At 42.8% G+C, this 27073-nt stretch overlaps 2 protein-coding genes across 22 annotated transcripts in view; one reads left to right on the forward strand and one right to left on the reverse strand.

Moving 5' to 3' along the window:
• Positions 1-4229, reverse strand: part of TRRAP (transformation/transcription domain associated protein) — a 154730-nt gene extending 150501 nt beyond the window's left edge. For 8 of the 20 annotated variants that reach the window (XM_073362112.1, XM_073362121.1, XM_073362117.1 and 5 more), the window contains exons 1-3: positions 2576-3325; positions 1972-2137; positions 1556-1605 (exon numbers count right to left, since the gene is read on the reverse strand). In XM_073362112.1, the coding sequence (XP_073218213.1) occupies positions 1556-1605; positions 1972-2071 (150 nt within the window). In that variant the 5' untranslated portion in view covers positions 2072-2137; positions 2576-3325. Of the gene's footprint in view, positions 1-1555; positions 1606-1971; positions 2138-2575; positions 3327-3584; positions 3616-3650; positions 3821-4093 lie in introns of those variants that run through there. The other 12 variants (XM_073362125.1, XM_073362120.1, XM_073362115.1 and 9 more) reach the window with 8 other exon arrangements.
• TMEM130 (transmembrane protein 130) lies at positions 3839-26820 on the forward strand. 2 transcript variants are annotated; one of them, XR_012161122.1, is made up of 8 exons: positions 3839-5990; positions 9603-9905; positions 12955-13126; positions 14052-14221; positions 15672-15756; positions 20719-20921; positions 22592-22840; positions 23273-23360. XR_012161122.1 is itself a non-coding variant. In XM_073362126.1 (8 exons), exons 1-8 carry the CDS (start codon positions 5909-5911, stop codon positions 23459-23461), a joined length of 1317 nt encoding a protein of 438 aa, XP_073218227.1. In that variant the 5' UTR covers positions 3845-5908; the 3' UTR covers positions 23462-26820. The 2 variants fall into 2 exon arrangements, 1 of the variants encoding a protein (XP_073218227.1); XM_073362126.1 differs by having other exon boundaries at positions 3845-5990; positions 22592-22704; positions 23273-26820.
• Positions 26821-27073: the final 253 nt, after the last annotated feature.

Consider the following 27073-nt stretch of genomic DNA (forward strand, 5'->3'; position numbering starts at 1 on the left):
CCCACCTATCTTCACTAAGAAGCAGAAAAGTGAAATTAACAGGACTCTGGTCAATTTCAGAATTGCTCTTCAGGGCCTTTTAGGGCAAAGCTGTCAAGAATCTAGTCAATGTCAGACTCCCACTACTGCACAAAAAGAGATGAGTAGCAGCAGAGGCAGACACTGGAGCAACTCAGGAGAGACAAGCTCAAAAACAGAGGATGGGGACTGATATGAAAGACTGCCACAGATGTCAACAGAGTTGCGTAGGCAAAAAAAAATATATGTATTCAGGTAAAGAAGTATTGCCTACATTCTTTCAATATTTGACTTTGTATTTAACACTATCTTCTCTATGGTGGAGCTATATTAGCTTGAGTTGTGTGCCCCTAGTTTAAGCAGCGTTAGGTCACATCAGTACTTGGATGAGAGATCTCCATGGATAACCCGGGGCAACAGGAAGTGGTGCAGCAGTTCATTCAACAGCAATGTCAGAGATTACCATTCTGTAGGATGTACCTTTGTGTAAGACATAGAACAGAGGTCCTCAGCACTGGTCATTAAACATCATGTGGCATTTTTCATTAATGTGGATATTCTTGCCCGAATGCCCCAGATTAAATTCTATTTGGCTAATGTACCTAGAATTCAGTACTTCTAAATAAAACCCAACACATAAGAATGGGGGAATTCCATTCAGATTTTAGTGTAATGTAATGGTGTCATTTCTTGAACAAACAATCATAGAATATCAGGGTTGGAAGGGACCTCAGGAAATCATCTTGTCCAACCCCCTGCTCAAAGCAGGACCAATCCCCAATTCTTGCCCCAGATCCCTAAATGGCCCCCTCAAGGATAAAACTCACAACCCTGGGTTTACCAGGCCAATGCTCAAACCACTGAGCTATCCCTCCCCCAAAACCTAGCATCTAATATTTCTACCTGGTACCTCTTAATAATATGTCTAAACTATTTTCTCCTGCCCAGCTGAATCCTGTGGCCCTCCAGGAATTGAAAAGGGTCAATGCTGTCACCTCCACTTCATTGCAATCCTCAAGGAAGGAATCCCCACTTGACAACTCATCCTCACCTCTAAACTATTGCATATCTCAATACAAAAAAGCCACACAGCCCGAAACTTCAAAAGAGCTAAATGTACACCTGAACTCAGTTAAAGAAACAATTCCACAGACAAAGTTATCAGGTTACGCAGTGAACACTGGAGAGGTAAAATTCAAATACATTTTTGAATAAAGAAACTAATCAAACTTACTTACTGAACAAAGATTTTCTATTTAAACAATTATTTGGGGGGGGACCCCAGGAGGGACACAACCTACAATTCTCTAATAACTCTGCTAATAAATTTCAAGTGAGACATGTAATGCATTCTAAAAATGAAATAAGGTTTTTCTTAAACACAAAACCAATGAGTAATGGCTGTTAATAATTAGTATATGTTTGAATCTAAGTAAACAACAAACAAAACAAGACCAGAAATCCAGATTGCATACACACCAAGAACAAGAAATATTGCATTTAAATCATTCAAGAAGTACGCTAATTTTATAATTACCTCAAAATTCTCACTGACTTCTTGCATCATTTTCAATTTTGTTTCATCAGCTGAAAAATCGCAAATTCAAGTGAATAATTAAATATGCAAAAAAAGCCAGACAAATACCATTAACATTCACAGGTGAAAGAAGCAATCAGATCTTATCAGTTTAGCTATCATTGCCCAGTTGTAAGGTACTCATTTCTCACAATCACACAATTTCATACTCACACTTCACACTCACACACTTCTCTCTAAGGCTCAAGTAAATAATGCTCATCATTTTGCTTCTTCAAACATCAAGGATCAAAGAAAATGCAAAGCGAACCCCCTGCAAGTTTACCAACCAACTCAGTAGACAATATTACAGAACTCCTTGAAGCAAATGAGTAAAGAAGAATTACATTTCCTTAATAAATGGAAAATAAACTTACGTGTATTAATATCTGTTAGAGCAGCCACAAACTGCAGGTATTTCTTCATCAAAGTGGTTTGGTCAACCACAGTGGGCCCTTGTGTCGAAACAAAGGCCATTTTTCTTCTGGACCAGATTAGAGTTTATTAAAAAACTGGGGGCGGGGAGGAGGGGAATCAGCCCACCTACAAAAACAAAAAACATTGTAAGTAGGACTACTTATTGGTGGATACACCTTCATCCAGATTTATTCCTATGACATATGATTTTAAAGGAGCACCATTAATTTAAAAATCATATTTGTTTACATGTATTTAAGCCTATAACCACAACTCATAACATCTAACTAACTGAAAAAAAAATCAGATAAAAATTGTTACTGAGTCTTTTACAGAATTGCATATAGTCAGTTTTCCCTCTTGTTTGTGTGGATCTATCAAATGGCAACAGGGGAGAGAAACATTTTAAAAGATTAGGAAAATACAGTGGAAAAGACAAAAACTAGCAAGGGAACTCAGAGGTGGGAGCACAACATAAACTTCTTTTAACAGCATTCTTTAACGTGACTAGATTTCAAGTTGATAATGTCCTTTTAAGTATCTCTCAACAAGGTTTCAGAGTACCTGAAGCAAGCTTTTCCACAAACATGATCTGAGTTTCCAATATGTAATAAAACTTGAAAGCAGTAGTTTCAGTTGGTTTTAGTTTTCATTGTCTGTCACAGAGCTTTACTGCTGAACTCATTTCACAATCCATGCTTACTTTCTGTCACATCTGACATCTTAATTTGGTTTAGCTTTCAGATCAATCTACATTTCAATAAAAATACACCTCACTTTTACAGCGTCTTTCATCTTAATATATTTGCAAATATTGATTAAATGTCACAAAACTCCTGTAAAGTTTTGTGACAATTGGTCTACCCATTTTACAGATAAGGGAGCCCCCAGGGGAAGAGAGAGGCTCTCTGATTTGCCCAAAGGGGGAGGAAGCTCATGACAGCACTGGAAATACAACCTAGAAGTCTCAGCTCCTCTCTCTACCCTTACCTTCTCTGTCTCGGTGGCTCTCTCCTGACTGAGGGGGGCACTTTCTCTTTGATTGGACTCCATCTATGCTGACCCCATGCCAGCCAGTGCTCTGGCCCTGTAATTGTGTGAATCCTGTTACGGATTTTAAAAACATGCACAAAGGCGATATTGCATCCAGCTCCTTCTACCAAGCCCCATTTCCTCTCAGGTCCAAGTCCTTGACATCTGTGCCATCTGCCTAACCCTTCAGGCCTGAGCTCCTGACCCTCCCTCAGATCCCACAGCCCCACCAGGGCTAGGACCGCCCACTCCTCAGATCCCTGCCCCCCACCAGGGTAGGGCCTCCCCACTGCCAGATCCCTGCCCCCCAGCAAGGCAGGGACTCTCCCCCCCGCGACAGACCCCTGCCCCCTACCATTAGGGCAGGGTGTCGTCTCCCCTCCGCGCCAGATCCCCTCCCCCTCACACAGGCCGGCCGGGCCGGGCCTCCCCACCCCCCTCACGACAGGGCCTCTGCGGGACGTGACTGCTCGGCCCCAGGCTCTACCCCGGCACCACGCCCCCCCCCCCCCCCCGGGCCTAGTCCCCGGCCGAGCCCTACCTCCCCCGCGTCTGGTCTGTCCCCCGGGCTGCTGCTGCCGCCGCCGCGGCCCGCCCCCGCCCCGACCTGCCCGCCCCGGCCCCCGGCTCGCGCGAGTCCCTCCTTTGTCGCCTCCAGCCTGAGCCCGCAGCCGGGCGCGGCGCATGGGCACCCAGCGCACGACGGAAGCTGCCGAAGTTCAGTTCCGGCCGCCGCCGCCTGCAAACGGCTTCGCTCCCCGCCGCCCCCTGCGCATCGCTGCCCAGCCTCTCTCCAGCACCCCCCACCCGGCCCCGCCCCGCCCGAACCAGTCAGCCAGCGGGGGGCCCGGGGCTGCCCAGCCCCAATGCCCCCGGCCAGGCACCAAGAGCTCCGGCCTCCCAACCCCCGCGCGACGGGCGAGAACCCGGCGCAGGGCTCCCAGCCCAGCCCAGCCCCTCCGGCCACAAGCTGGTGGCGGCGGCGCGGCGCGGCCGATGGCATCCGCAGCCCCTCCAGCTCGGGCCCGGGCTTGTGGGTTACCCACGCACCGGCGTTTACCCTCGGAAGCTGCGGAGCCCGTCAGTTCCCAGCAGCAGGCCCACCGTGACCTCCCGGCCAGAGCCGCCCCTCCCGCTGCGGAGCCGCCCTGCTGTTAAAGCCACAGCTTCTGCCAGCAAAGACGGGCTCCGGAGCGGTCGCCCTGTTGGTCTGTATCCGCAAAAACAGCCGAGGAGGCCTGGTGGCACCTTCGAGACCAACACCTGTATTTGGGCATAAGCTTTCCTGGGCTAAAACCCACTTCATCAGACTCAAGACTGTGTGACAGAGGGGGACAGTGGGGAGGTTAAAAACGAAAGGCGCTGTGTTCTCCCCGGCTCTAAATCCCTTACATGTAGAAGAAAGATGCTTCAAAGGATCGGAAACAATACGCTTTCCCCCTAAAAACGTGAGCAGAAAGGAGATGGTAGATAAGCTGACAGCCTGCTGCTGAATTAAGCACGCAGAAACTCAACTACTGTGAAACCCTGTTGGTCTATAATGTGGGTAATACGTTTTATCCCACCCCACTCCTTCTGTGAAGTGCTTGGAGATCCACAGGCGAGGTACCTGTATATAGTCTTCCACAGAACTGGACTGGACCAAATAACTGGATTTGAATGAAAGCAAAATCTTCAGCAACTACCCTAGCTAAGGAGGCAAAACTTGTTTCTGCCCAATGGTTTCTTTTGAAAAGTCAGCTATGCTGATTCAGTGGCTCTTGATTACTATGGTGATGAGCAGGGTATAGAATAGAAAATACAAGGGAATAGAGTATAAACATTGGAAGGTGGGTTGCCGGAGAAGATTTCCCAGGCAGTAGTCAAGTTCAGAAACTCGATTTGCAACAAACTGTACTGCAGGGAGCAATCAGTTAATACTAAACGGGATATCATATTTTGTACTGAGCTCATCTCTCTCAATCTATGCTTTGGACTATTTTACAATAAAATATCTTTTATTAAAAGTAACTCATCTTACCCAGCCTCCCATGATTCTCCAAAACCCTATTGTCACCCAGTTTGTATGAAAGAGCTAATACAAAATAAGGTACTATCCTGCAAACGCCCATGTGTTTGTAACGATGCATGGGAGTAGTCCCAGTCTGTTCAATGAGTCTACTTACATTCAAAGAGTTATGGGCTTGCAGGAATGGGTCCTGAAATGTTATTGCTTTGTATTGTATTATTAGCTGTATGACTCAGAAAAAATCATCACTCATCTGTTTTGGGAAGATTTTTTAAGGTGGCATTTTTTCCCTCTACCATCAAGAATATGATACAGTAGATGGGCAGAGTACTTCACCTGTTTTCTAATGGGATATTAAGCCTTGCACAGCTTCAGTCTATTGTAGATTTTTATACAGTGTTTTATACAAAATTCTGCAAGATACACATGGCCAAACATACCAATACATTTATTCTATTACCAGAAAACTGATTTTTGTTTTCAAAATTCTTGCAGCTCTAGGAGCTTTTCGTTAGCACCCCAGATAGGGATTTTCTCTGCCTCGTTTTTCTAATCTGTTGGTTGAAACAGGTGTCTAATAACAAATGCCCGTAACAAAACCTAATAAAAATTTTTCTAAATTGGTTAGGTGTAGCCAGGATTTGCCAAGTAAACAATGTACAGAGAAAATAAAAAAAAAAAAAAAAATACTAGACAATGCAGTACGCCTACATTGCCTCTAGGGGACAGCAGCAGTGGCTGCTTGCTCCCCATCTCCTCCCCAGCATAAAGACAAATTGGAGCCCACTTGGAAGATGAAGTCTGGCTATCGGAGCTGAACAGACAGCAGCAGCTTTCTCTTGGCACACTGACTACAAATGGCCCTGGCATTTTTCACCTCGAGCATCCTCCAAGTGACTTGCATGGTGCTGTTCCTTTTCCATTTCAAGTCAGCAGCAGGTAAGGTAGATCTGCTCCTTTCTCAATACAGGGCTAATGAGCCAGGGGTCATTAGAAGCAGTCCTGACAAGCAATCTTATGCTGCTGTAAACACAGAATGAGCATTTATTTCCAGGCAAGCTCCAAGCAACTTAGCATTCCTAGCGTTTGCATGAAAACAAATACTCTACCTGCATTTGCAGCAAGGTTTGCAGTGTCATATTTATCCTACATACGGAAACAGTCCTGCATTTGCAGGGGAACAGATTAGATGAGAGATCTTTTTCCCATTGCTAATTTCTGCAGTGCTAGGTTTCTGTTTCCCTGAAGAGTGATAAAACCCTACTCTGAAACTGAAGGAGATGTGTTTAAACCTCCTAGCTTGAACACTGGTTATTTATAAGGAAGACTTTTTGTTTTCCTGTTCTGCAGTGGATTGTGTAATCATTCATCCTGCTTGAATGGCTGGAGCAGGTGTGAAGGGAGCTGTACCCACAAGGGACACCTTCCCCGTGGGGCTGGCAATAATGAGCAAGTTCTCTCACGGATCAGAAGGGGGGAGGGAGGTGCAGCTACTACTGCCCTTTTTAAGCCATAAACCTCATTCAGCTCCCACCTCCTCTTCAGGGTGCGGCTTGGCAAATCTGGGAGGAAGGGATCTCAGACAAGAATGAGTCTGTCAGCCCCCTTCTAGATTTCCTTCCTAATTGGGATGCAGTAAAGCATCTCTGCTCCCTCACTGCTATTGCACCCAGTGAGTCACAAATGACTAAGATAGCCTGCCTCTCCCTTTGCTCCTTCCTAACATTGATGTGTTGCATCTTACATCAAATGGTATGAGGAGAAGTGAGTCGGGAGAGCGGGGTTAAATACTCCACTCTGCCACTTATGCACTGTATGACCTTGAGCTGGTCATTTAACCCCCCTCTCGCTCAGTTATCATACTTCAATAAGATCCCTCCCCAGTGTCTTTTTGATATCCTCCCCTGATTTCTGCTATTTTCCTCCATTTGTGCTTCAGCAAAATGGACAGTGAGCTAAGTCTAATTTTCATAGAGAAATAGGAGACATCTCTCCATTTAGGCTTTTAAAAGGTCACCTGCATCAGGAAGGAGTTCAGTTTTTCCAGTTTTGCACCACCACGTTTCTTTCTACTCCCAGCCATTCCACAAGGGCTTGGGTTTCCCTTCCCCCCCCCCACTTTCTCATTGCCCTGGAATACAGGGCCAACCTTCACTAGCGTATGCAATTTAGGTTGTGGATGTTTCCTTTACATTAGGGCCCTAGACTGGTTCTTTCCCAGGCTGGGAGAAGTAGAGAGAGGAAAGGTTAGTAATGGAGGACCAAAAACAAAAAAGTATGTTCTCCTTCATACACATAAGACTAAAGGAAAAACTTGTATTTTTCTTGGGTTTAATAAGGAAATAAGGGGATTAAACCTGTAACACGTACCTGGTTTTATGGACACATCTTCAAGCCAAAACTGTGCTCAGGAAAACACTGATTAAGGGAAGGGTGTAGCTAGCAATGACTCTATTTATAAAAATGAGGTCTGCAGAACAGCATCAGATCCGCTCACACAAAATTTATTCTTTGCATTGGAGTTGTGGTCTTTTTATTTATTATTTTTTTAAATGAAGCAGGTGGTTGGAGGAAATGGAGTTGTGGCTACAAAAGCCTGACCCAACACTAGCAGGAAGAGTGAATACAGGTGGGGAAAGGGATTCTCTGAGCGAAGTACTATGATATTAACTTGTACAGTATTGCCAAATTGCAAAACACAAAAAATTATGAGTTGGACCCTCAAAAATCATGAGATTGGCCACCAAAATTGTGACATTTTAAAGAAGATGGTATTGTGTTGTTTAGGTCAGTCTCTTGGTTTTTGAACTCCCCTTGCCCATCCCCAGGGTGTGTGCATTTAACAATTGCCCACTCTCCCACCTGTGCTGGATAAGGTGATTTTGGCCCCTATTGCAGGAGCTCTCACCCCCACATCTGCCCATCACCTACCCAGTACTTAATCCCGCCCCCAGTCCTCCATCGGTTCTCTCCCCACCCAACCCCCACAATTCAGTCCCCCTCAGTTCACTTCCCCAGTCCTCATTATCACCACCCCATCAGTTCAGCCCCCTTCCCCATTGACCCCCAGCACCCTCAGTTCAGCCTCCCAGCACTCACCCCATATGCTCAGAACCTACCATCAATACAGACCTCCACCGTACCACCCCTCACTTCAGCCCTCCTGCTGCCCTCTGGCCATAGTAGCCCTCCTAGTCTCACCTCTGCTCCTCTTCCCCCTTCCCAGGCCTCTGGGGGCTGCAGTAGGGTCCCCTCTCCCACTTTCCAGAATGCTAGGGGAACAGCCACCCAAGGCTGAAAATGAGCCCCACCCAGCCAGGGTAGAAAAACAATCCTGAGATTTGAGAGTTCTATCACAAGGTCATGAGCGAGGCTTCATTTGACGTAGCGATCGCCTCTCTCACAATAAACTTGTGAGAGTTGGCATGTCCATATAACATGCATGCTTCAGTTTTTGGCTTGCACGGAAAAAGCCACAATGGAATAATGCTTGTTATTTTTATAGGCTTAAAGTAAAACTGGTCTTGTTTCAAATTCAGAGACTGGCTCTGTAATTACTTCCCCAGACCAAATCATCACACCCATTTCCATAAGACAAATTCTGCCCTGGTGATAAGAAGCTGAAACACCAACAATTATAATGCAGGTACAGAGGTACTTAGGCAACTAGTGGAATTTTCCTAATCACCTAGGTGCCTAATTCCAATTGATTTCAGCGGGAGTCAGCCACGTAGGCACTTTTGAAACTCCTTCTAGGCACCTATCTGCATTTTTAGGCGCCCAAGTACCTTTAAAAATCTGGACCAAGTTTGTGCCTGCTTCCACCAGGACTAAATTTGCCCCTATATTTTAAAATTACAAACTACTTTAAGGGAGCTTGGCCCAGCTGATCTCTGAAGCCTGCATTTTCCTCTGCACAGAATCTTTTTCTTAACTACACAAAGGTTTATTTCTCCCCACCATACAAAGTTGGTGTAAAAAGTGTGTTCAGGCTTGTACATGGTGACATAGAAAGAGAGAAATAATCCTAAAATGGAAGGAGTTTGCACATCTTGGAACAGACCCTTATCAGGAAGGATTTGTTTTAACATCTCAGAAGTCAAACAAAGCCGGGGAGGCTTTATTACTTCACAGATACGTTTGGCCCCTTTTCTGTGTATACACTTTTATTTAACCAACTGCAAGGTCCAAATCTGGATCTAAACTTCCCCAAAGTTTTGTGAGTATTCTGATCTAGCAGTTTGGTTTGGGCCCCTCTCTATTTTTTAACATTTCCAGGACCCATTCCTATGAAAATTTTTGTTTTTCATTGCTAATTATTTTAATTCTAAATAACATGTAACTAGTCATGGAGCGAGAGAGGAGAATCATGTTTATACATATATTTTTAAATACCAAGGTGCAGAGCCTGGTCAGAGACCTGACTGTGTTTAGTGCCATCGGGCACTAGAACCACATAATTACAGCATGTTAATACTTTTTTCACATGTTTGATCAGAGGGAGAATATATATATAAAAAACACAACGACTTTTGTTTTCTGATTTTACAGTGCAGTATGTTCTGAAAATCAACAACAATGGTCCCATCACAACGGGAGCTCAAGCTACAATTCAGGCCAGCTTGAGTATGAAGACTGATGATGTTGCATTCATTAGTGACCTAAAGTCCTATCATTTTAACTGGATTTTCACCCCTCTGACTTTGATTGAGAAATCAGAGCAGCGATTTAACTCTACGATTACAGTGACTGGTGAATTTTCTGGAGACTTTCCCATTTCTGTCTGGGCAACTGAGACACACTGTTGGTTATGTCAGCCCATCGCCAAAAGCGTCACAATGCTTCACATTACAGGTAAAATATCTTTAGAACAGTTTGTTCAAGTCTTCACACATTCCACTGAGATAGGCGCTGTGTATTCTGGGATTCAGAATGGTGCTAGCTACACCCATGTTTAACATGGCTTCTACTAGCAGGGCTCTAGAACAGTTTCTTTGACTGGTGGACAGAGAGATTTTTTGCCATGAGCTGTGGTCACCAGACCATGCTGTATACTACCTAAGACAGAAAATCAGTAACATGCTCCCTTACAAAAAAAATCCCTGTGCCCACTGCTCAAGGAAACCATGCTAGAAACCTCATGTTTGAGCAGTTGTACTTCACATGTTTCTGCTAGTTGTAGCTCACAAAAGCTAGAGTGAGCCCGGTATGGATCGGCCATTTTTATTCTGTGAAATCTAGATTCCTGAAGATTCAGATTGTTGCTGTGACACTGGCTCAGCATATCTAGTTCCAAACTTCAGCTGACCTCCAGCAGCAGCAATCTACAAGTTTCCCCTTTTATCAGTCACATCCAAGTTATGCACAAGTCATGATTGAAGCAGGAATAACATGAGGCCATTGGCGTGGTTGAGCTATTATACTTTGTATAAAAGTATTTTGAATAACTATCACTGGATCACAGTTGAAGGCGTGGCTACAGTCTCAAGTGAGACTATGTAAAATATCACTTCTGTTATTATTTGTATTATCGTCAGGGGTGAAAGTAACATTCAACACTTACCGGTATGGGGGCTGGCTCCAGGCCCCTGGAAGGGGCGGGGCCTCGGGCGGAAGGAGCGGGGCCCGGGTCAGCGTCCCCCAGCCAGCCCTTCCGCGCTGTCTGGCCCACACCGCCCAGGGTTCCAGCGGCGATTTTAAGGGCCTGGGGCTACAGCAGCGGCAGCCAGAGCCCCGGGCCCTTTTAAATCGCCAGCCCCGCAGCAGCTGCTCCTTTTGGCCCCCACCATCAGCAGCCCGGGGGTGAGAGGGGAGGGGCAACGATGTTAAAGCGCTGAGGCAGCAGCGCTTTAAGCAGGGTCCTTAAGCTTTAACGTCGGCTGTGTACAGGCCAGTACCGGCAGCCACTTTTTACCGGTACACCGTACTGGCCCACTTTCACCCCTGATTATCATAGCACCCAAGAGCTCAGTCATGGACCATTATGCAAGGCAGCGTACAAACAGAACAGACGACGTCCCTGCCCTAAAGAGCTTACACGCTCAACAGACCTGATCATGTGTCTATTTAGAGTCACATGATCTGATTTTACTGTCCAGTGGACCCCTCCTCAGGATTGTTGGGTGGGCCTGTGAAAGGATTTTCTCCATCATCCCTAAACATAACCGATTCTCATCCATCAGGATCATAGTACTAGCCACAGGGAACAACATTTTGGGGAGGGTTAGTGAGATCATTCTTTGAGAAATACCTCAAACTTAACCAAGCCATCTTACACGATGCGTTGGAATGCGTGCACAGGATCTTTCGGTCCTCTCCTTTCTCTTACTGCCAAAGCAGAGCCCATCTGCTTATTCCTTTCAACCTCGGTCCTCAGGTTCCATTGGCTTATGTTTTCAAGGCTATCTTCACAAGGAAAAGGAGGAGAAACTTTTTTACCTATGAAAGCTAAGATTCGCCTTTACCTTGCTAGTTTCCCCAAGCAAGCAGGCCCTCAGGCACTGGCTTTGTAGAGCCCAAGGAAAAGCTCCAGAATAAAAAATAAGTCTGTATTAGTTTTGTCTCCGGTTAGTTCTGCAGAGTCAGTCCCAGTCTGGAAGAGTGAGTTTCATTCTAACTTTGTTTGCCGATCAAGAGAATTGTTAACAAGATAGCAGCAGAGGCAGATTAGGGCCAGAGCAAGTGGGGGCCCAAACCCCGCTCCCTGACAGGAGTGCCAGGCGGGTGGGGGTAGCAGGGCAAGCCCCTACATACCAACCCCTCTCAGAGCGCTGGGTTCATGGAGCCTAGGAGCGCCCCAATTGGCCGGGGCCCCTGGACACTGCCCGATTGTCCCAATGGCTAATCTGCCACTGGATAGCAAAATATGTTACAGGTGATCTGTCTAATCTGTCTCGTTATCTATCATGAGCTTATCCCTTGGAATATGATCATCATGATTATGCATGATCTAGAGAGATTCCAGCCCAATTTCTTATATCACAGGTTGCACTGCAGTTAAAAACCCGTGGCTGGCCCATGCCAGATGACTCAGGTTCACAGGACTGCTTAATGGCAGTGCAGACATGTGGGCTCAGGCGGGAGCCAAGCTCTAGGACCCTGTGAGGTGGGAGTAGGGTTGCCAACCCTCCAGGATTGGCCGGGAGTCTCCAGGATATAAAGATTAATCTTTCATTAAAGATTATGTCATGTGATGAATACATCCAACCAAAATTGGCAACCCTAGGAGGGTCCCAGAGCTCAGGCCACTGTCCGAGCCCGAATGTCTACACTGAAATTAAACAGCTTCGCAAATCTGAGCCCTATCAGCATGAGTCAGCTTGCACAGGCCAGCGGCAGGTTTTTAAATGCAGTATAAATAGCCCTAGAACATCTTTCAGCCTATAAACCAAGCAAATATGAGGATATTAGCACTGAGAGACATGATATTTCGAACTTCACTATGCTGTTTGCACGGAATCACTTGACATTGTATAACTGTATTTTAAATCATTATGGGATTGTGTATAGCATGTCAGTCATTCACAATAGTTAAAATTTTCTTTTCCTATACTTTGTTTTAGAGAGAGTGTGTATTGGTTAGGTCAAGAGACAGGGAGTCAGGACTTCTGTAGTGAAATCATTGTCCCATTAAAGTCAATGGCAAAACTTTTCTGGACTTATATGGGGCCAAGATTTTCCCCCTTGGATTGTATTGCAGGCTGTGTGACCTTGCGTAAATCATGTAATCTCTTTACCTAAATTTACCAATCTGTGAAATAGATATAAAAATGCTTACCCACCCTCACAGGGATGTTGAGAGATTAAAATAATTAATGTTTAAACAGGGCTTTGAGATTTGTAAGTAATGCTATGAAAGTGAAATATAGTCTCATTGTTCTTCCTTTATCATCTTCTCCTGCAGAGTTTATAGTAGGGAATCTTACCATTGCACAAATAGAAGACAACAGAACATTTGTCAAACAAGGTTCGAGTTCTGCCACAGACACTCTGACCCTGATTTCTTTCTTTCTGCATGATCCGAGTAATTATTTCAAGTCAGCATCATTCATCTACAACTGGGATTTCGGAGATGGGTATGTCCAGTTGTTTGTTTATTTATGCAAAGGCTCCGGATGCTTCTGGTAAGGATGTGTAACACACTCCTACACTCACAATCTTCAGAGAGTCTAGAAGCTCACAAACAGTTAAAAATAAGCTTTGGCCGAGGATCTGTCTCCAAGTTTCATTGTGATGCTCAGGTGCTCATGTATGCTGAGCTTCCCCAAAACGCAGGGGTGTTTTTAGGTTAAAGTCCATGTTTAGTTAGAGAGGGTATGCTAGTGCAAATACATAGAGCTGAACGAATAATTCATAGTAAATAATATAGTTAATGACTTGAGCATATTTTTCTGCTTACAGAATCTCCATGAGCAGATTGAAATTTTCTCATTTTAAATAAATTTGAACATTCAATTGTATTCTTTTCCTTGGTTGTTATTGAACAGTAACTAGATATGACAATGACTGGTCATCTATAAATACCTTAGATAGTCACATGGTACTGTTTCTATTCTCTGATTGGATGAGTGCATAAGCACTTCTGGCATGAATGTGTGTGAGCGTACATTTCAGGTTTGATTTTTGTAAATAGTGGCCCATATTCTTTTACTAAAAAATTTAGTTTTCTGGTGGCACCCCTGCTTTAATGACTGTAATAAAAGAAATATTAGATCATTATCACCCTTTCAAATTCTGACCCATTAATGATATTTAGGGATGATTGTGCCATTGTTTTCCTTGAAAAACTTAAACAAAGTAAGAAAAACATACTGGTGGACCTAATTCTGATATCACTTTCACCAGTTTGACATAAGTATAACTCCATGAACTTCTGGGGAGTTAGTCCTGATTTTTATTAGTGTAACAAAGACTCAGACCTTCATGTATCTAAAATGTCTGATGCAAACAGTTTCTAAACAGAGGTGATGCTGATTCTAAATCTTTTCATGCTACCCATAGAACTCAGCTGGTAACTGAAGAACCCTTTGTCTACTATAATTATTCTACGGCAGGGAATTGCAAGGTACATCTCAAAGTTGTAGCTGAATGGGAGCAAATTGAGAGTGCTACACATGAAAGAAAGATTGTGCAGAAAATGGGAGATTTCATCACCGAGTTGGAGTTGCTGGGTAATTATAAATGGTGTTGGATGCACAAAATAGAACTTCCTGTATTGTTGCACAAGCTGTAGTATAATGTAGTGTCTAGACCAGGGATCGGCAACCTTTGGCATGCGGCCCGTCAGGGAAATCCACTGGCGGGCCGGGACGGTTTGTTTACCTGCAGCGTCCGCAGGTTCGGCCGATCACAGCTCCGACTGGCCGCAGTTCACCGTCCCCAGTCAATAGGGGCTGCAGGAAGCGGCACGGGCCAAGGGATGTGCTGGCAGCCACTTCCCGCAGCCCCTATTGGCCGGGGATGGCAAACCGATCCCTAGTCTAGACCATAAATTGAGCATGATAATTAAACAGAATATGGAGATCTTTTATAAAGCATTGTATCAGACCTATAGTTTATTAACAGAGCTTTTCAGGTTTTTCTTCAAATGACCAGTTTTATTATTATCAAAACAGCCCTTTTTAAAAGAAAACACTCAGTGAAAAACTTGTCATTTTCTAAATCTTTCATTTTTAATTAAATTATTTATAAGGTTTCTAATCTGCAATTTTTAATCATAACCATTATTAAAGATTTTCATGTATCAAAAACCTGGTTTTTAGTAAATGAAAATTTTCAAATACGTTTTGTGCTAAAAAAAATATGCAAAATTTAAACCTTACAAAAATAATTTGTATTTGTAATCATTATTTTAAAAATTGTGTAATGGCTCTATTTACATTAATTATATTGATTAGCTCTACATGAGGCTAGTTTATGTTTGCTTTGGCACCCAGAGGCCATAGCAAAGGGCAATTCATAAATGCATGAAATTAGGCTTGGCAGAATTCTATTTTTATTTTTTGATAATTTCAGCAGATAATATCAATGTTTATTGTTAAGCATTTTTTTTAGATTTCAAAGATTTACATTTTCACAGATGCAGGAAATTATTGGGGGGAGGTACAGACAATGGTGGGGTCGGACCATAATTATTTAATGACAGTAGATGTTGAGATTCAAAAACCTAATGCTTGTAACGGTTAAAACACAAATTGTCAACATCACATTGTCTAAATATACAAAGTAAATATCCTAAAATCAAACTCTAATATTTTTTCAGGCAGCACTTTTCTTACTTTGCCTATCTGTAAATTTTAATTATCATTGATGGAAATTTTCTGTCGGTTTATGTGTATATGGTATAATCAACATTTACTGATAGAAATCTAATCTTTCCAAGCCTAAAAATAAAAATGATCAATTGTAATTTTTAAAGATAACTGACAAAACATACCAGTTGACCTGAAGCTATTCTATTTATTAGCAAAAGAAATAATAATAATAAATAAATATCTCTGATGTGACTAAAATAAGAAAGCATAGAAAAGTGCATAAAAATTAAACTTTCATGGTAAAACAAGAAATTGTTTTTGATTTTAAAGCCACAGTTTCATGACTTTGTCACACTGTTCGTTCCAGATGGTGTTAAAAGTATAAATGTCATAGGCTCCAGAGAGACTCGTGTAATGGAAAACTTAAGTTTATCTCTACATATCAATGGCAGGTAAGTAACACACAAATATCCCTTGCTATAAAAAAATTGTTGTTTTTTTCCTTCTGATTTCCCCAGGGTGCATGCTACAGAACTGATCCCTAGAAAGATATATTTTCTATGAACAAGTTATTACTGCACATTACTTGTTCGTGACTCTAAAAATCTCTCATACTGCAATAGGTTGCAGGAATGTAGAATATTAATAAACTGCACTTCTCTGCAGCGAATCCCCAAGTGCTTTACACACAACACAAATGTTAATGAAGATCAAAGAGGACAATAAGAAGAGAAACAGAGAGCAGAAAAAAGGAAGGAAAATAAGGGGCTTTTTAAACTGTGCTCTGGACTTTTCTTTCTCGTTGATCCCTATCACTAAGAAACCTGCACACCGCATGTAGGGCACACTAACCAATAGACATACCAGGGCTGACACTAGGGGGTGGTAAGTTTAGGATGCTGTTTCAGCCAGGTAACAGCAGCAGGCAAGAAGAGTCTGAGCGGCAGTAGACCCAGAAGGGGAGGAGTGAAAATGTCATCTGCATGCGAAAGTACTGGATAGTAGTGAAGAAGTTAGCCAAAGACAGCTGGTTCTGGGGGGGAGAGAAAGATTACAGTGCAGAGGTTGGTCTCGGCCCTCTTCCCAATGCACCACTTTGGTGCATTTAGTGGTGCATTGGGACTAAAGGTTCAAGGCTATAGGAACACGAGAGTGGCACACACAAGTTTAGCCTTGCAGATGCTCTGTCAAGCTGTGTGACAGTCTGAGTGAAGAAGGTCTTTTCAGATAGGGAAGGAGTTTTGAAATGTCTTGTTGAAACACGTAACAAAATCCTTCATCAGCAGAGAGAGATACTGAACAAACGCTGGCTTAAAATTTATCCCACAGCAATAAGTCTTCCTCCCAGTGAGTGAGGCTTGCCAGGCCTGCCTGTGAGAGCTGGCTGGGTTGATACAGCCTTGCTGTGTGCATTGCAAATGGAGGACAGTAGCACGAGTACAGGTGTATGTAAGGCTCCTGCCAGGTGCCCAAACTTTGTGACACCAGGACATCACTGGTAATTTGCCTGCACATAAGTCATCCTCTGTTGAATCAAGCAGGACTGCTCTTGAGCTATTCATGGGCTTACACATTTTCAGGTGCAGGGCCTACATTGCGTGTAAATTAACATAAATTGTAAAAATTGTTTGGTAGGTGAATTTTAGACCCCTGAAACCGGGTTTTAGAATGAACAACCCAATCAAACTTTAAACTCTAGTGGAAGAAATAGCACCAACATGTTCAAAAGAATATGGGTGATATAAAGCAGCACTGAATGATAAATAAACTGGTCTAGTTAAAATCTGGCCTGAGGGATGGGATTTTTATGACAGAAGCAGAATTCAAAGTGAGCCACGCACAAACTGACTTCTTCACTCAGCAATGAATGTGCTGCAGGGTTGGAGGAGTGGATGTTGATAAAAAGGATCAAGAAAGGCTAAGTTTATCATCAGAATTGAAGTCCAGAGAGCAGCAGATGAGCCTCTGCAGAACCATGTAGCGCAAAGGTCTGAAAAATGTAAATAAAGAGCACAAGCAAAACACAGCAAAAAGCTGTATGGCCAAAACATTGTGGAAATGGTGGTGTACGTTGATGTATTTCTAGCAAATAAAGAGCTTTCTGACATTGCTTTAAGACGATGCTGTGATTTACAAGCTTTATTACCTTTGCCAAGCCTTTAATCCAAATAGTTGTGTTGAGCTCATCTGTTGCTCTTGTATGGTCTTTTTATGAGCAGAGAACACACATGAAAACCCTGGGTGTGTCACAGAATCACAGACATTGACCTCTCTTATTGTCCATGGAACAAGAAAAATAACATTTTCTGACCTCTGGGAATGAAGTCCATTTCTGCTTGCCTTAGTTGAGGAAGGGATGAAAAATAGAGACACACATTTTTTATAATACCGTTTTACCTTTCCAGCACCTTTCATGCCAACTATTCCTAAAGTTCCTATGTACCCTTGTGAAGATCCTTTCACTTGCCCCTGAAATCCAGATACATGAGGGGTGGAATGAAGCAGGTGTTAAAGGACCTAATCCTGTGAGGTGCTAACCATCCCGTGCAAGTCAGTGGTGGTTGAGGGCACTCAGCACCTCAAAGGATTGGAGCACAAAGGATTGGAACCTGATTACATTCTATATACCTAGCTGCTCCTGCAGTTTTATCTGGAGACAGTAAGAGTTTTCACTTCCTATGTGACATGAAGACAGTTTCTGTCTAGATAAAACTGCAGGAGCATCTAGGTATGCAGAATGTAATCCAGCAAGGTGCAATTTGGCCTGGGCTCTACGATTAATACTCCTACTTTTGTTAAAAACCACATGAGATCGTTAATCGCCACAGACAGTTAGGACCTCAGTTTCGCATTTAATCCAAAAGGCAGTACCCCGGCGCATTGTTCAAGGAGACATGCACCTATTATGCATCGCCAGCACCACTTCTTGCAGCATCTTGGGTTTCCTTTGAAGGTTTCCTATCAGAGTGCTTCTGGGTCCTGCTTAGTTTGTAAGCTCCGATAAAACCAAACAGGCCAAAGGACCCAAAGCTTCCAAAATGAATGGGTGTTTTGGATAAGAAGGAATGCAGGAATGGACCCCAAGGTATATCTTCAGGCTGTGGAACAAGTTTTTCCCCTCCAGTATCTAGAGGGGATTCCTTTTCAGTCTTGGCTGTGGAATGTGATGATGATGATGATCAAGGAAAGGCTAATTATGTAGCATACCATGAAAGTGATGAAAATGATAATAGACATCCACTTCTGTTTGTGTGCAGGATGTTTACATATGAATTCTATTCTCTGACCTCATTGCTAGGGTTGAATTATGACTAAAAGTTAGGAACATAGGAATTTCCAGACTGGATCACACCCAAGGTCACTCTAGTCCAGTATCCCATCTCTGAATGTGGCCAACACCAAATACTTTAGGAGTCCTAATGGTTTTCAATTTTTAAAATACATTTCTTAGATGTTTACAGCATTTCATAATGGTAAGTGGAACTGACTTACAAACAAACAAAACAACCTGATCATAACAAATTTTCATAAAGAAATAAAGGAATCAAAGTTTAGTTTTCTATTAATAATAGTATCATATTATTCATGTCCATTCAGACAGCTACCCGGTATTCAGGAAAACATTTGTGAATTCACAGATTTTAGCCCAAATGATTATTCATCCAAAAAAATAGTAACAGAAGTTTACTTATTATCCGGTCTCAAAATTTACAGTCAACCAAGCAAAAACTGTCACTCTGTGTGGAATGATTCACAATCATGAGTGCCAGCCTCAGGGCAGACTGTCAAAAAGCAGGGCAGACACCCCAAACTTGTGGTATGTTCTATAATTAGATTTCACCAATCTAGTAACAAATGTGAACTCCTGAAGTACTATACCAGTCTTACCATGAAGACACAGGCAGGCCCCTTGGGCACTCCAGTCTATCTTGCCACCCAGGCAAGCTGGACTTAGGGATAAATGGTCACTTACACCAAAGGTCACAAAATATTCAAGTTGCTCCCAGTTGCAAGTGATCAATCACTTACCCCAGGTCAATTTCTACCTCAGAGCTCACACCAAAGACAACATTTGTAGCCAATCCTATAGTAAACTAACTAAGGATTTATTAAGTAAGAAAAAGAAATGAGTTATTTACAGGTTAAAGCAGGCAACATGTAGACATAAATGAGTTACAGTCTGTGGTTTCCAAAGATGACAGAGATGTAGTAATCTGTCCACTGAATGTCTGTTAGGGCTAAACCAGGTTGACCTTGGAGATCTCTGATTTTTACTACCCCAAATGAAGTGGTAGCTTTATCACGCTGTCTATACTGGTGCTTTTCAGCACTAAAACTTTTGTTGCTCAGGGGGGTGTTTTTTCACAGCCTTAGTCTTGATAGTTCTCCTTCATGAGTGGGAGGGGAATCACTCCTCCTGTCTGAGTTTACAAGTTCAGAGCTGGCATCTTTACAATTATAAAGCAAAACTTATAGATTACCTTTATAGCATGGGATGCAGACACTGCAAGTTGCATTAATGCATGCAGTAACTTACAAGCATTTTATAGAATCTAAACACTAAACCCATCCTTACAAGTCTAACACCTGTCTTCAACAACACTAACATACAGGTGAGCTACGTCTGGTCTCCAGCTCTGAATCTGTCAGTGCTCAGCTGATGCCTACAGACTTGGCAAAAACTGGCACCTGGTCTACCAGCATCACAAAAACAATACCACATGATTTGGGTGATCAGTGTCACAGCACAAAAGACAAATAGTCAATGTTTGCCAAAAACCCATAGGCTGAAAATTATTCCATCAGCCCCTGTTCATCCCCCGTTCCCTCATCCCCACCCCCCACTCCCCGCAACGTTTTGGCATAAGAATAATTCATGTTATTGCAGAAATGAGGATTCGTTAATGTATTAACAGAACTGGGAAAAAGTCATTGTGAGTAATAGGACATTTTCAAATGGTGTAAATCAGTATCTTTCCACTGAAGTCGAGGGAGGAACACTGATTTGTGCCTCTTGAGACTTTGGTCCATTATTCCCAACAAAAGGTAGGCTGAGCCATTACAATTGTAAGTGCTGAATTGTGATGCGATGTGTGTGAGTCCTGCTGCTCTTGCCTAGGCAATCAGAAACTGTCATTCATGTTGTGTACACAAAGCTGTCTGCCCCACTAGCCTGTCAGGCATTTGGCGGTCAGATCTATATAAAATATCCATGGCTATGTAAATGTTAAGTGTTCAGTAGATAAATGTGTGTACAGTTACTTAGTCATAGCATTAGTTCAGTGTAATATTACTACTTACACCAACCGTCAATGTTTTCAAAGTTCCTGTGCTATTTAATCTATATGATTCATGCATTCCTATTTCAAATAATTTTTACAAGCCTCTGCTGAATTTTGTCCTTGTCATTTCAGCCCTCCACTCACCTTATGTTGGCTCATAAAGGCTGAATGTATTCCACTTGAAGGGGAAAAGTGCCATCTAGTGGTGATTAATGGCTCCTCCTACAATTTGAGCCATATCTTTCGTAATGCAGGACAATACTGTCTCAGCGTGAGAGTGGAGAATGATGTGAACATGTTGCAGACGTACCATGCGATTAAAGTGTGGCCAACAGGTGAGACTCGAGATACAGAGGAACTGCCGTATTGGCTCAGATTAGATGTGCCTTTGACAGTAGCCACTAGCAAAAACTTCAGAGGACAGTGCAAAAAGCTTCTTAGTGGACAATTATGGAATAACCAGCCCAGAGATGGTTTCTTCCTAAATTGGTTTATGCCCTAGAAGTTGGCTTATGCCCTGAAGCATGGAGGTTATATGTTCTTTTTTTGTGTTTAAATCTCCTCTCAGAACACTGATGTTCAACTCCTTTTTAAAATTCTACTAAGTCTCAGTGGTACCTTGTGAGTTCCATAGGATAACTGACTTGTGTACAAAATGCATTCAATCTCTGTTATACACTTTTTGCGACAGGGCAACCAGAACTGAAACCAGTTTTCAGAGATCTGTAAGGGGTCAGCACTGAGCAAATGATCAGTGCCCTGTGGGGAAGAGAGCATGGCCAGGACAGCCTGCTGGAGCAATGATGAGAGAATGCCTAAAAATTCTCAGGAGAAGGGGTAAGAGGGTAGTTCAATTTCCATCGCCCTTAAGACACTGACTCACACTGGGGGCTGCAAAGCCAACCCATCCCCCAAGCTTGTGAAAGGGGCCCTGGCCACACCTCTTTCCTGCTCACCTCAAGAACATACACACAAACACTGAGGAGCTGTCTATGCACCTGGCCTTTGTGCAGACCATGCAAGGGGAGAAGAAAAGGACCTTTACAACCTCCCACGCCACCACCCTGTTCTCTCATAAGGGCTGGCCCCATTCTGGTCCTCAGTCACTGGCCTGAGCTAGCCAGCAAAAGTGCCAGCTGTAATGATGCGAGCACCTGTCGAATAGACCTGTGACTTAGACCACCGCCTCATTTCACTGAAGCTGCCGGACAGCTAGCAGATGGGAATTACTTTTGGTTGCTACAAAATTTAGGCTGGATTTGAACCAGGGGCCTAGAGGTTAAAGGTGCAGAATCCCATGGTCTGTTCAGAATCCAGGCAACCACGTTAAGAAGATTTACCAGCCACATGTGAGGTTTGTTCTGATATCATCTGCTTTACTTCATGCACTAGGGGACAGAATAGGTAGAATATATTTACAAAGCAGGCTTACTCGGTGGAATCTCTCCCTGCCTTAGCATATGGATTTTCTGATTAGCCTGTGTATTCTCTTTTCCTCCACTTCTCTGGGCTCAATGCTCTGCACACCTGGAGGTGAGGAGAGACCCAGGGAAACTTTATTTCACTTTTCTGTCTCCTGTTTCTGCACTTTTTCGGTCAGCAAAGGACTGATTCAACTCTTGGCGTAACTTAGGGCAGGTTCAGGGAAGAGCTTGGGAAGTCTTCAGATGCCTACTTTAGAGCAGCTTCAAGGACTCTTTGTATCCCCTGTGTAGTCACAAGTATGCTTAAAATGCTACATGGTTGCAGAGGGAGGAAGAGGAAGTATATTTGGCAAAGTGAAGGCTGGTTTCAAAGAATTGAAAACAATCTAGCATACACCAAACTATTCAGATACAGCTGTGCAATTTGCTTTTTAAAAAAATAGTGTTTTGGGAAGAATAAGCTGTGCCCAAGGGCATGTTGCTCTTTCATTCTACACAGTCTTGAAGTTTCTTCACCTAGAATGGCCTGATCTCAGTGCATTATATTATACTGGACACATTCCCTTGTGCTCTTTCCCCAGGTATTCACCCGGCTTTCTTCGCCCTGCCATGTATTGCCCTGATTTCAGTGATGCTGGGATTTGTTATATACACGACCTTCCGAAGCAGCTCACAACAGAAGGATCTTGTGGAGGTACAGGGGTCGTGTTGCTTTGCGCTGGGCAAATAATTCAGAACAAGTCACTGGATGAATTTCTATTCCCCCCCACCACCACTTTTTTTGTTGTTGTTTCTCTTTTTCCTGGTTGCAGATTGCCCACAAACAGAAGGTGATTTTCTCAGCTATATTTGAAATTATTCACTGAATAGTTTCACCAAATTATTCTCGGTCTGTAGTTCATTCCACAGCAGTTTGTTGCATGAATTCACTATTAGAAATTTGATCTTTGTAAGCGGTCATTTAAGTCACATGGCATGGCTCTTTGTCCTTATTTGATTCAGGCTGCAGTGCAAATTCTAGTAGGAAATCCATTTAAAATTGAATTTCCATTAATATTGTCCAATATTTTCTTGTGCTGAGAGAGGGGACTGCTAGGTCCATTCCTAGATATTTAGAAAGCAACTAACATTTTGGACAGTACCACAATATAAATAATAGGCCTGTTAAGAGAGAAACTGACTCTGGCTCCATTTCTGATTTTTCACTTGCTAGAGTAGTCCTAGATTTGGAAGTGACCTCCCTTCTTTGATGTTCTTTCCAGGTAGCTGACTTTGATTTTTCTCCTCTGTCTGACAAAAATCCCTCTCCTCCTGATTCTGAGTCAAGTTGCGGTCGAATATGCTGCAGGTCCTGTTTCCTTCAGCCACCTCAAGAATATTGGGAGACCGTCAGGGAGAGCCACAGACTCCTCCATCCTTTGTACAAGCCAGTCAAAACTTACACAGTGTGAAGAACACAGCTTCATTTGGTTACGTTAACTGCTGACCTTAACTTTTCTCTTATGATGAGTTAAAAGCCAAGTGCTGCATGAATGGTTTATTTTTGCTGGTAATAGAGAGATTAACTACTTATTTGGCCCAATGCTAAAGAGTACTTCATAGTGTAATTTAAAAGGAAAGAGCCTGATCCACAATAAAAGTGGCTTCGCATATTTGAATTACACGAGTGTATATCTTACAGTAGAGAGCATTGCCAAATCATTTAAATGCAGTATGTTATTCCTATGAGGGATTATTTTATGTGCAGATGTTTGCCAAATCCACTCTCCTTTGTAATTTGTCTGGCTTTCACTCCCATCTCAATGCTGTTTGTTTCAAAGATGGAAATGCTCAAGACAAAAAAGTGCTTTTCTCTTTTTTCACAGCTGTACAGCATTCAGTTTACCAGGAGACTGAACCAGGTGAAATGCTGTTACTCTAATGCATATTAGTACTTAAAAGAAAACCTATTTGTTCAACAGATTGGAAACATTCTTACTCCAATACCCTGCTCAGTGAACCAGACTCCATAATTATTACGTTGCTACATTAAAAGGACCTCAATTTTAGCAAACAGTATTCACCAGGAACATAATAGCTGATGTTGCACTGGTGGAAACCTGCAGATACTAACAACAGATACAAGGTACTGTGTGAGGACATTACATGACTTAACAGGTGCTATGTTCCCGACACATTGTTGATGGCGCAGTACAGTACTAACGTCTTCTAGTCCAGGAGAGGTGCCATCTTTCAGATGAGGCATTAAAATAAGGTCCTTTTTGCCCATTTTTAATTTCTTCCTAGATAGTCAGCGAAGTTTCCACTGGCATTCTTCAGAGACAAAGTAAAGAATAGGCTAAAACCAGGGCTGGCTGTCAGTGCCCCTCAGAGCAGGTTCTGCCGTTCAAAGCTCAAAGCAAACTCACTGCTTAGTGCATACTCGCTGCTGTCTTTGCCGCCTTCCAATTCACTGCACTACTAGCATTTAACTTACTACTGTACTAGAGCCCTTAAGTACTTTGAAAGATTTACATAAAATCAAATTCTGTTCCATTTCTTTCCCTCTGTTCTCCATCTTCTCACCTGCTGCTTTGCTCACTCTTTTCATAAGCACTTTGTTATACCTGGAGTATGGGAAATATTGTGTAATGGCTGAAGGGGAGGGGATCCAGAATTAGGATTCCTGGGTTCTCTTCTTGTTTCTGACACCAATTTGCAGCGTTTCCTTAGGCAAGTCAGTTCACCTCTCTGATCTTCAGTGCCTCCACCGGTACATGGGCTCATACCTAACTCAGAGCAGGTGGGCTGTGATGCTAACTGAATTAATATTGATAAAGGGAGTTGGGATCCTCTAAGGTGAGGACAAGGACCCTTAAAAGTGATCTAGTCAATGCAAGTTCTCTTAGCAGGTACTTTCACCCCCCCACCCCACCCCCGTTTTTTTGTTTGTTTGTTTGTGTTTGTTTGTTTTTTTAAAAGAAAGGCTTTGATGGTGTATTTACAAGTGAACTGTGGAACCTTTGAATTACAAAAGGTGTCCTTTGTGTTCCTGTTAGGTGTGCTAATGCCAAAATCTTATCTTCAGTCAGTCTTAACAAGGTGGCTCTACTTATTTTGTTCTAATTATAAGCAAGAATAATACTGCTTATTCCTGAGATAATATCAATTTGGAAAATTGCCAGAAGGTACAGGACTAGTTCCTGGCTGTTAACATACCCCACAAAAGGTTGCACAGTTCCTTGGAAAGGAGGCATTTGGTTTGCATGACTGAGCTGCTCCATGGTGGCCTCAGAGAACAGTGCTGCCCTCAGCAATTGCTATGTGAGGAGGGAAGTTCAGATCATGAAGATAGCTGATGATGTTTGATATTCATTTATTTCCTACATAATACATTGTGGGGCATGCTAACCCAGGCACGGTGAGTGGGGGAGAGTGGATATAGGGAGCCTCTCTCTTCCCCCTACCCCATCACACTTCCACTGGAGTTGGCCAGAATTTGCCTGCAGGTAATAGGGGAGGAAGGATTGGCAGCACTAGATGCCCTAGAGAAAGGGACATGGGGGGAAGGTATAGGCAGGACTTTGCTGGGGTAGAACTATGTACACCTGTGATATACTCCATCCACCCCCAAACAACTCTGGGGATATATGCCTGCTAGCACCACTGCTTCAGCTGTGCACCTCCTCACTGTCCCCAGTACACCACAGCCTCTACAGTGGTATGACTGAGCCCCACGAAAGTGATCAGACCAAGCACTGGTTGGGGTGTGGAATCCATCATGTAAAGAAAAGTGGGAACTGGGCTACTCTGAGTTGAAAAGGAATAAGTAAATGGATAGGGTGAAGGACTGGCCTATGCATGAAAGAGATCAATTACTGAGAGAAATAAAAAATGGTATCAAGAAAAAAGAATTGCAAAAAAGAAGGCAAACCCCAGGAAATAATCTGTTCTCATTTTCTTTAGAACAATACAAGAAGGGTGACAAAGAAGCCAAATAATTTCAGAGCTTAAACACAAAGGGTAGGAAAGTGAAAGTCAATGCTGAAAAATATTGGGAAATGCTAATCGCTTAGGACAAATTGAAGAGAATGGAAGGTTTGGGAGTAACAGAGATAGCTCTTGCAGGAAGTTTGGGTAGGGAACTATCATTATTACTTGAAAGTACAGATAATTAAGGGAGTAAATTGGTGGCAGGAAATCCAAATATACTGGCTGTGCTTTTGTAGCACCAGGATGATTGTTTGCAGAAATCGAAAAGGGCTTGTCAAAAGGCAAATCAGTAATAGAAGATTTGAATAACCCTAACAAACTGGGCTATAAATAAAAGGAATACACCCATTGATACATTTTTGGACATGGTATGAGACCACTTCCTGCACAAAAAAGCTAATTTATGGGTTCAGTAAATGCCCTGGAAATTGAAGACAAAGGGTAATTGAGCAGTTCAGGACAGAGTGAGGCAAGTAGTGCAACGTAGCAAGAATCAGCAGGACTCATTTTGTTAACCTTTTAAATCAGTGACCTGGTGAAAAAAAGTGTTCAGCAAAATGATGAAATTCACTGATCCAAAACCGAGAGCAGAGCGTGGAAAGCAGGAGAGCAGTTAAGGTCAGATGATAAGCAAGAGTATACACAGATAAGAAGTTTATGCAACTGAGGGAACTTGTTTTTTTTAATAAAACAAGAATAACGAAAGAAACACATTGAAAGGACATTATATCAAATTGCATGGCACAGCATCCTGGATATCAAGCAAACAGCATCACAAACTGGAACACAGCTAATACACTGAATAAACCCAGGTGTAAAAATGTAACTGCTTCCGTTATACATTAAGATTTTCTTCTTTTATTTCCTGAGTGTGTCACTTCCTCTAGTCTACTGCATGAGTTCTCAACCTAGGGGCCCTGGTCAGGTCCAGGTGGGTGACAACCACTTCCCCTCCTTTTTGGTTAAAGGGGAGGGGGTCTCATAGTGTTTTTTTCTGTTGTAACATGGGCTCACACTATCGAAGAGTTGGAGAACCACTGATCTAGTGGATTGTCATGTTGGTTATACCTGGTAATTCATAAGGTAGTAGC

Source organism: Lepidochelys kempii, chromosome 10 (genome assembly GCF_965140265.1).
Source record: "Lepidochelys kempii isolate rLepKem1 chromosome 10, rLepKem1.hap2, whole genome shotgun sequence".
Taxonomy (NCBI): Eukaryota; Metazoa; Chordata; order Testudines; family Cheloniidae; genus Lepidochelys; species Lepidochelys kempii.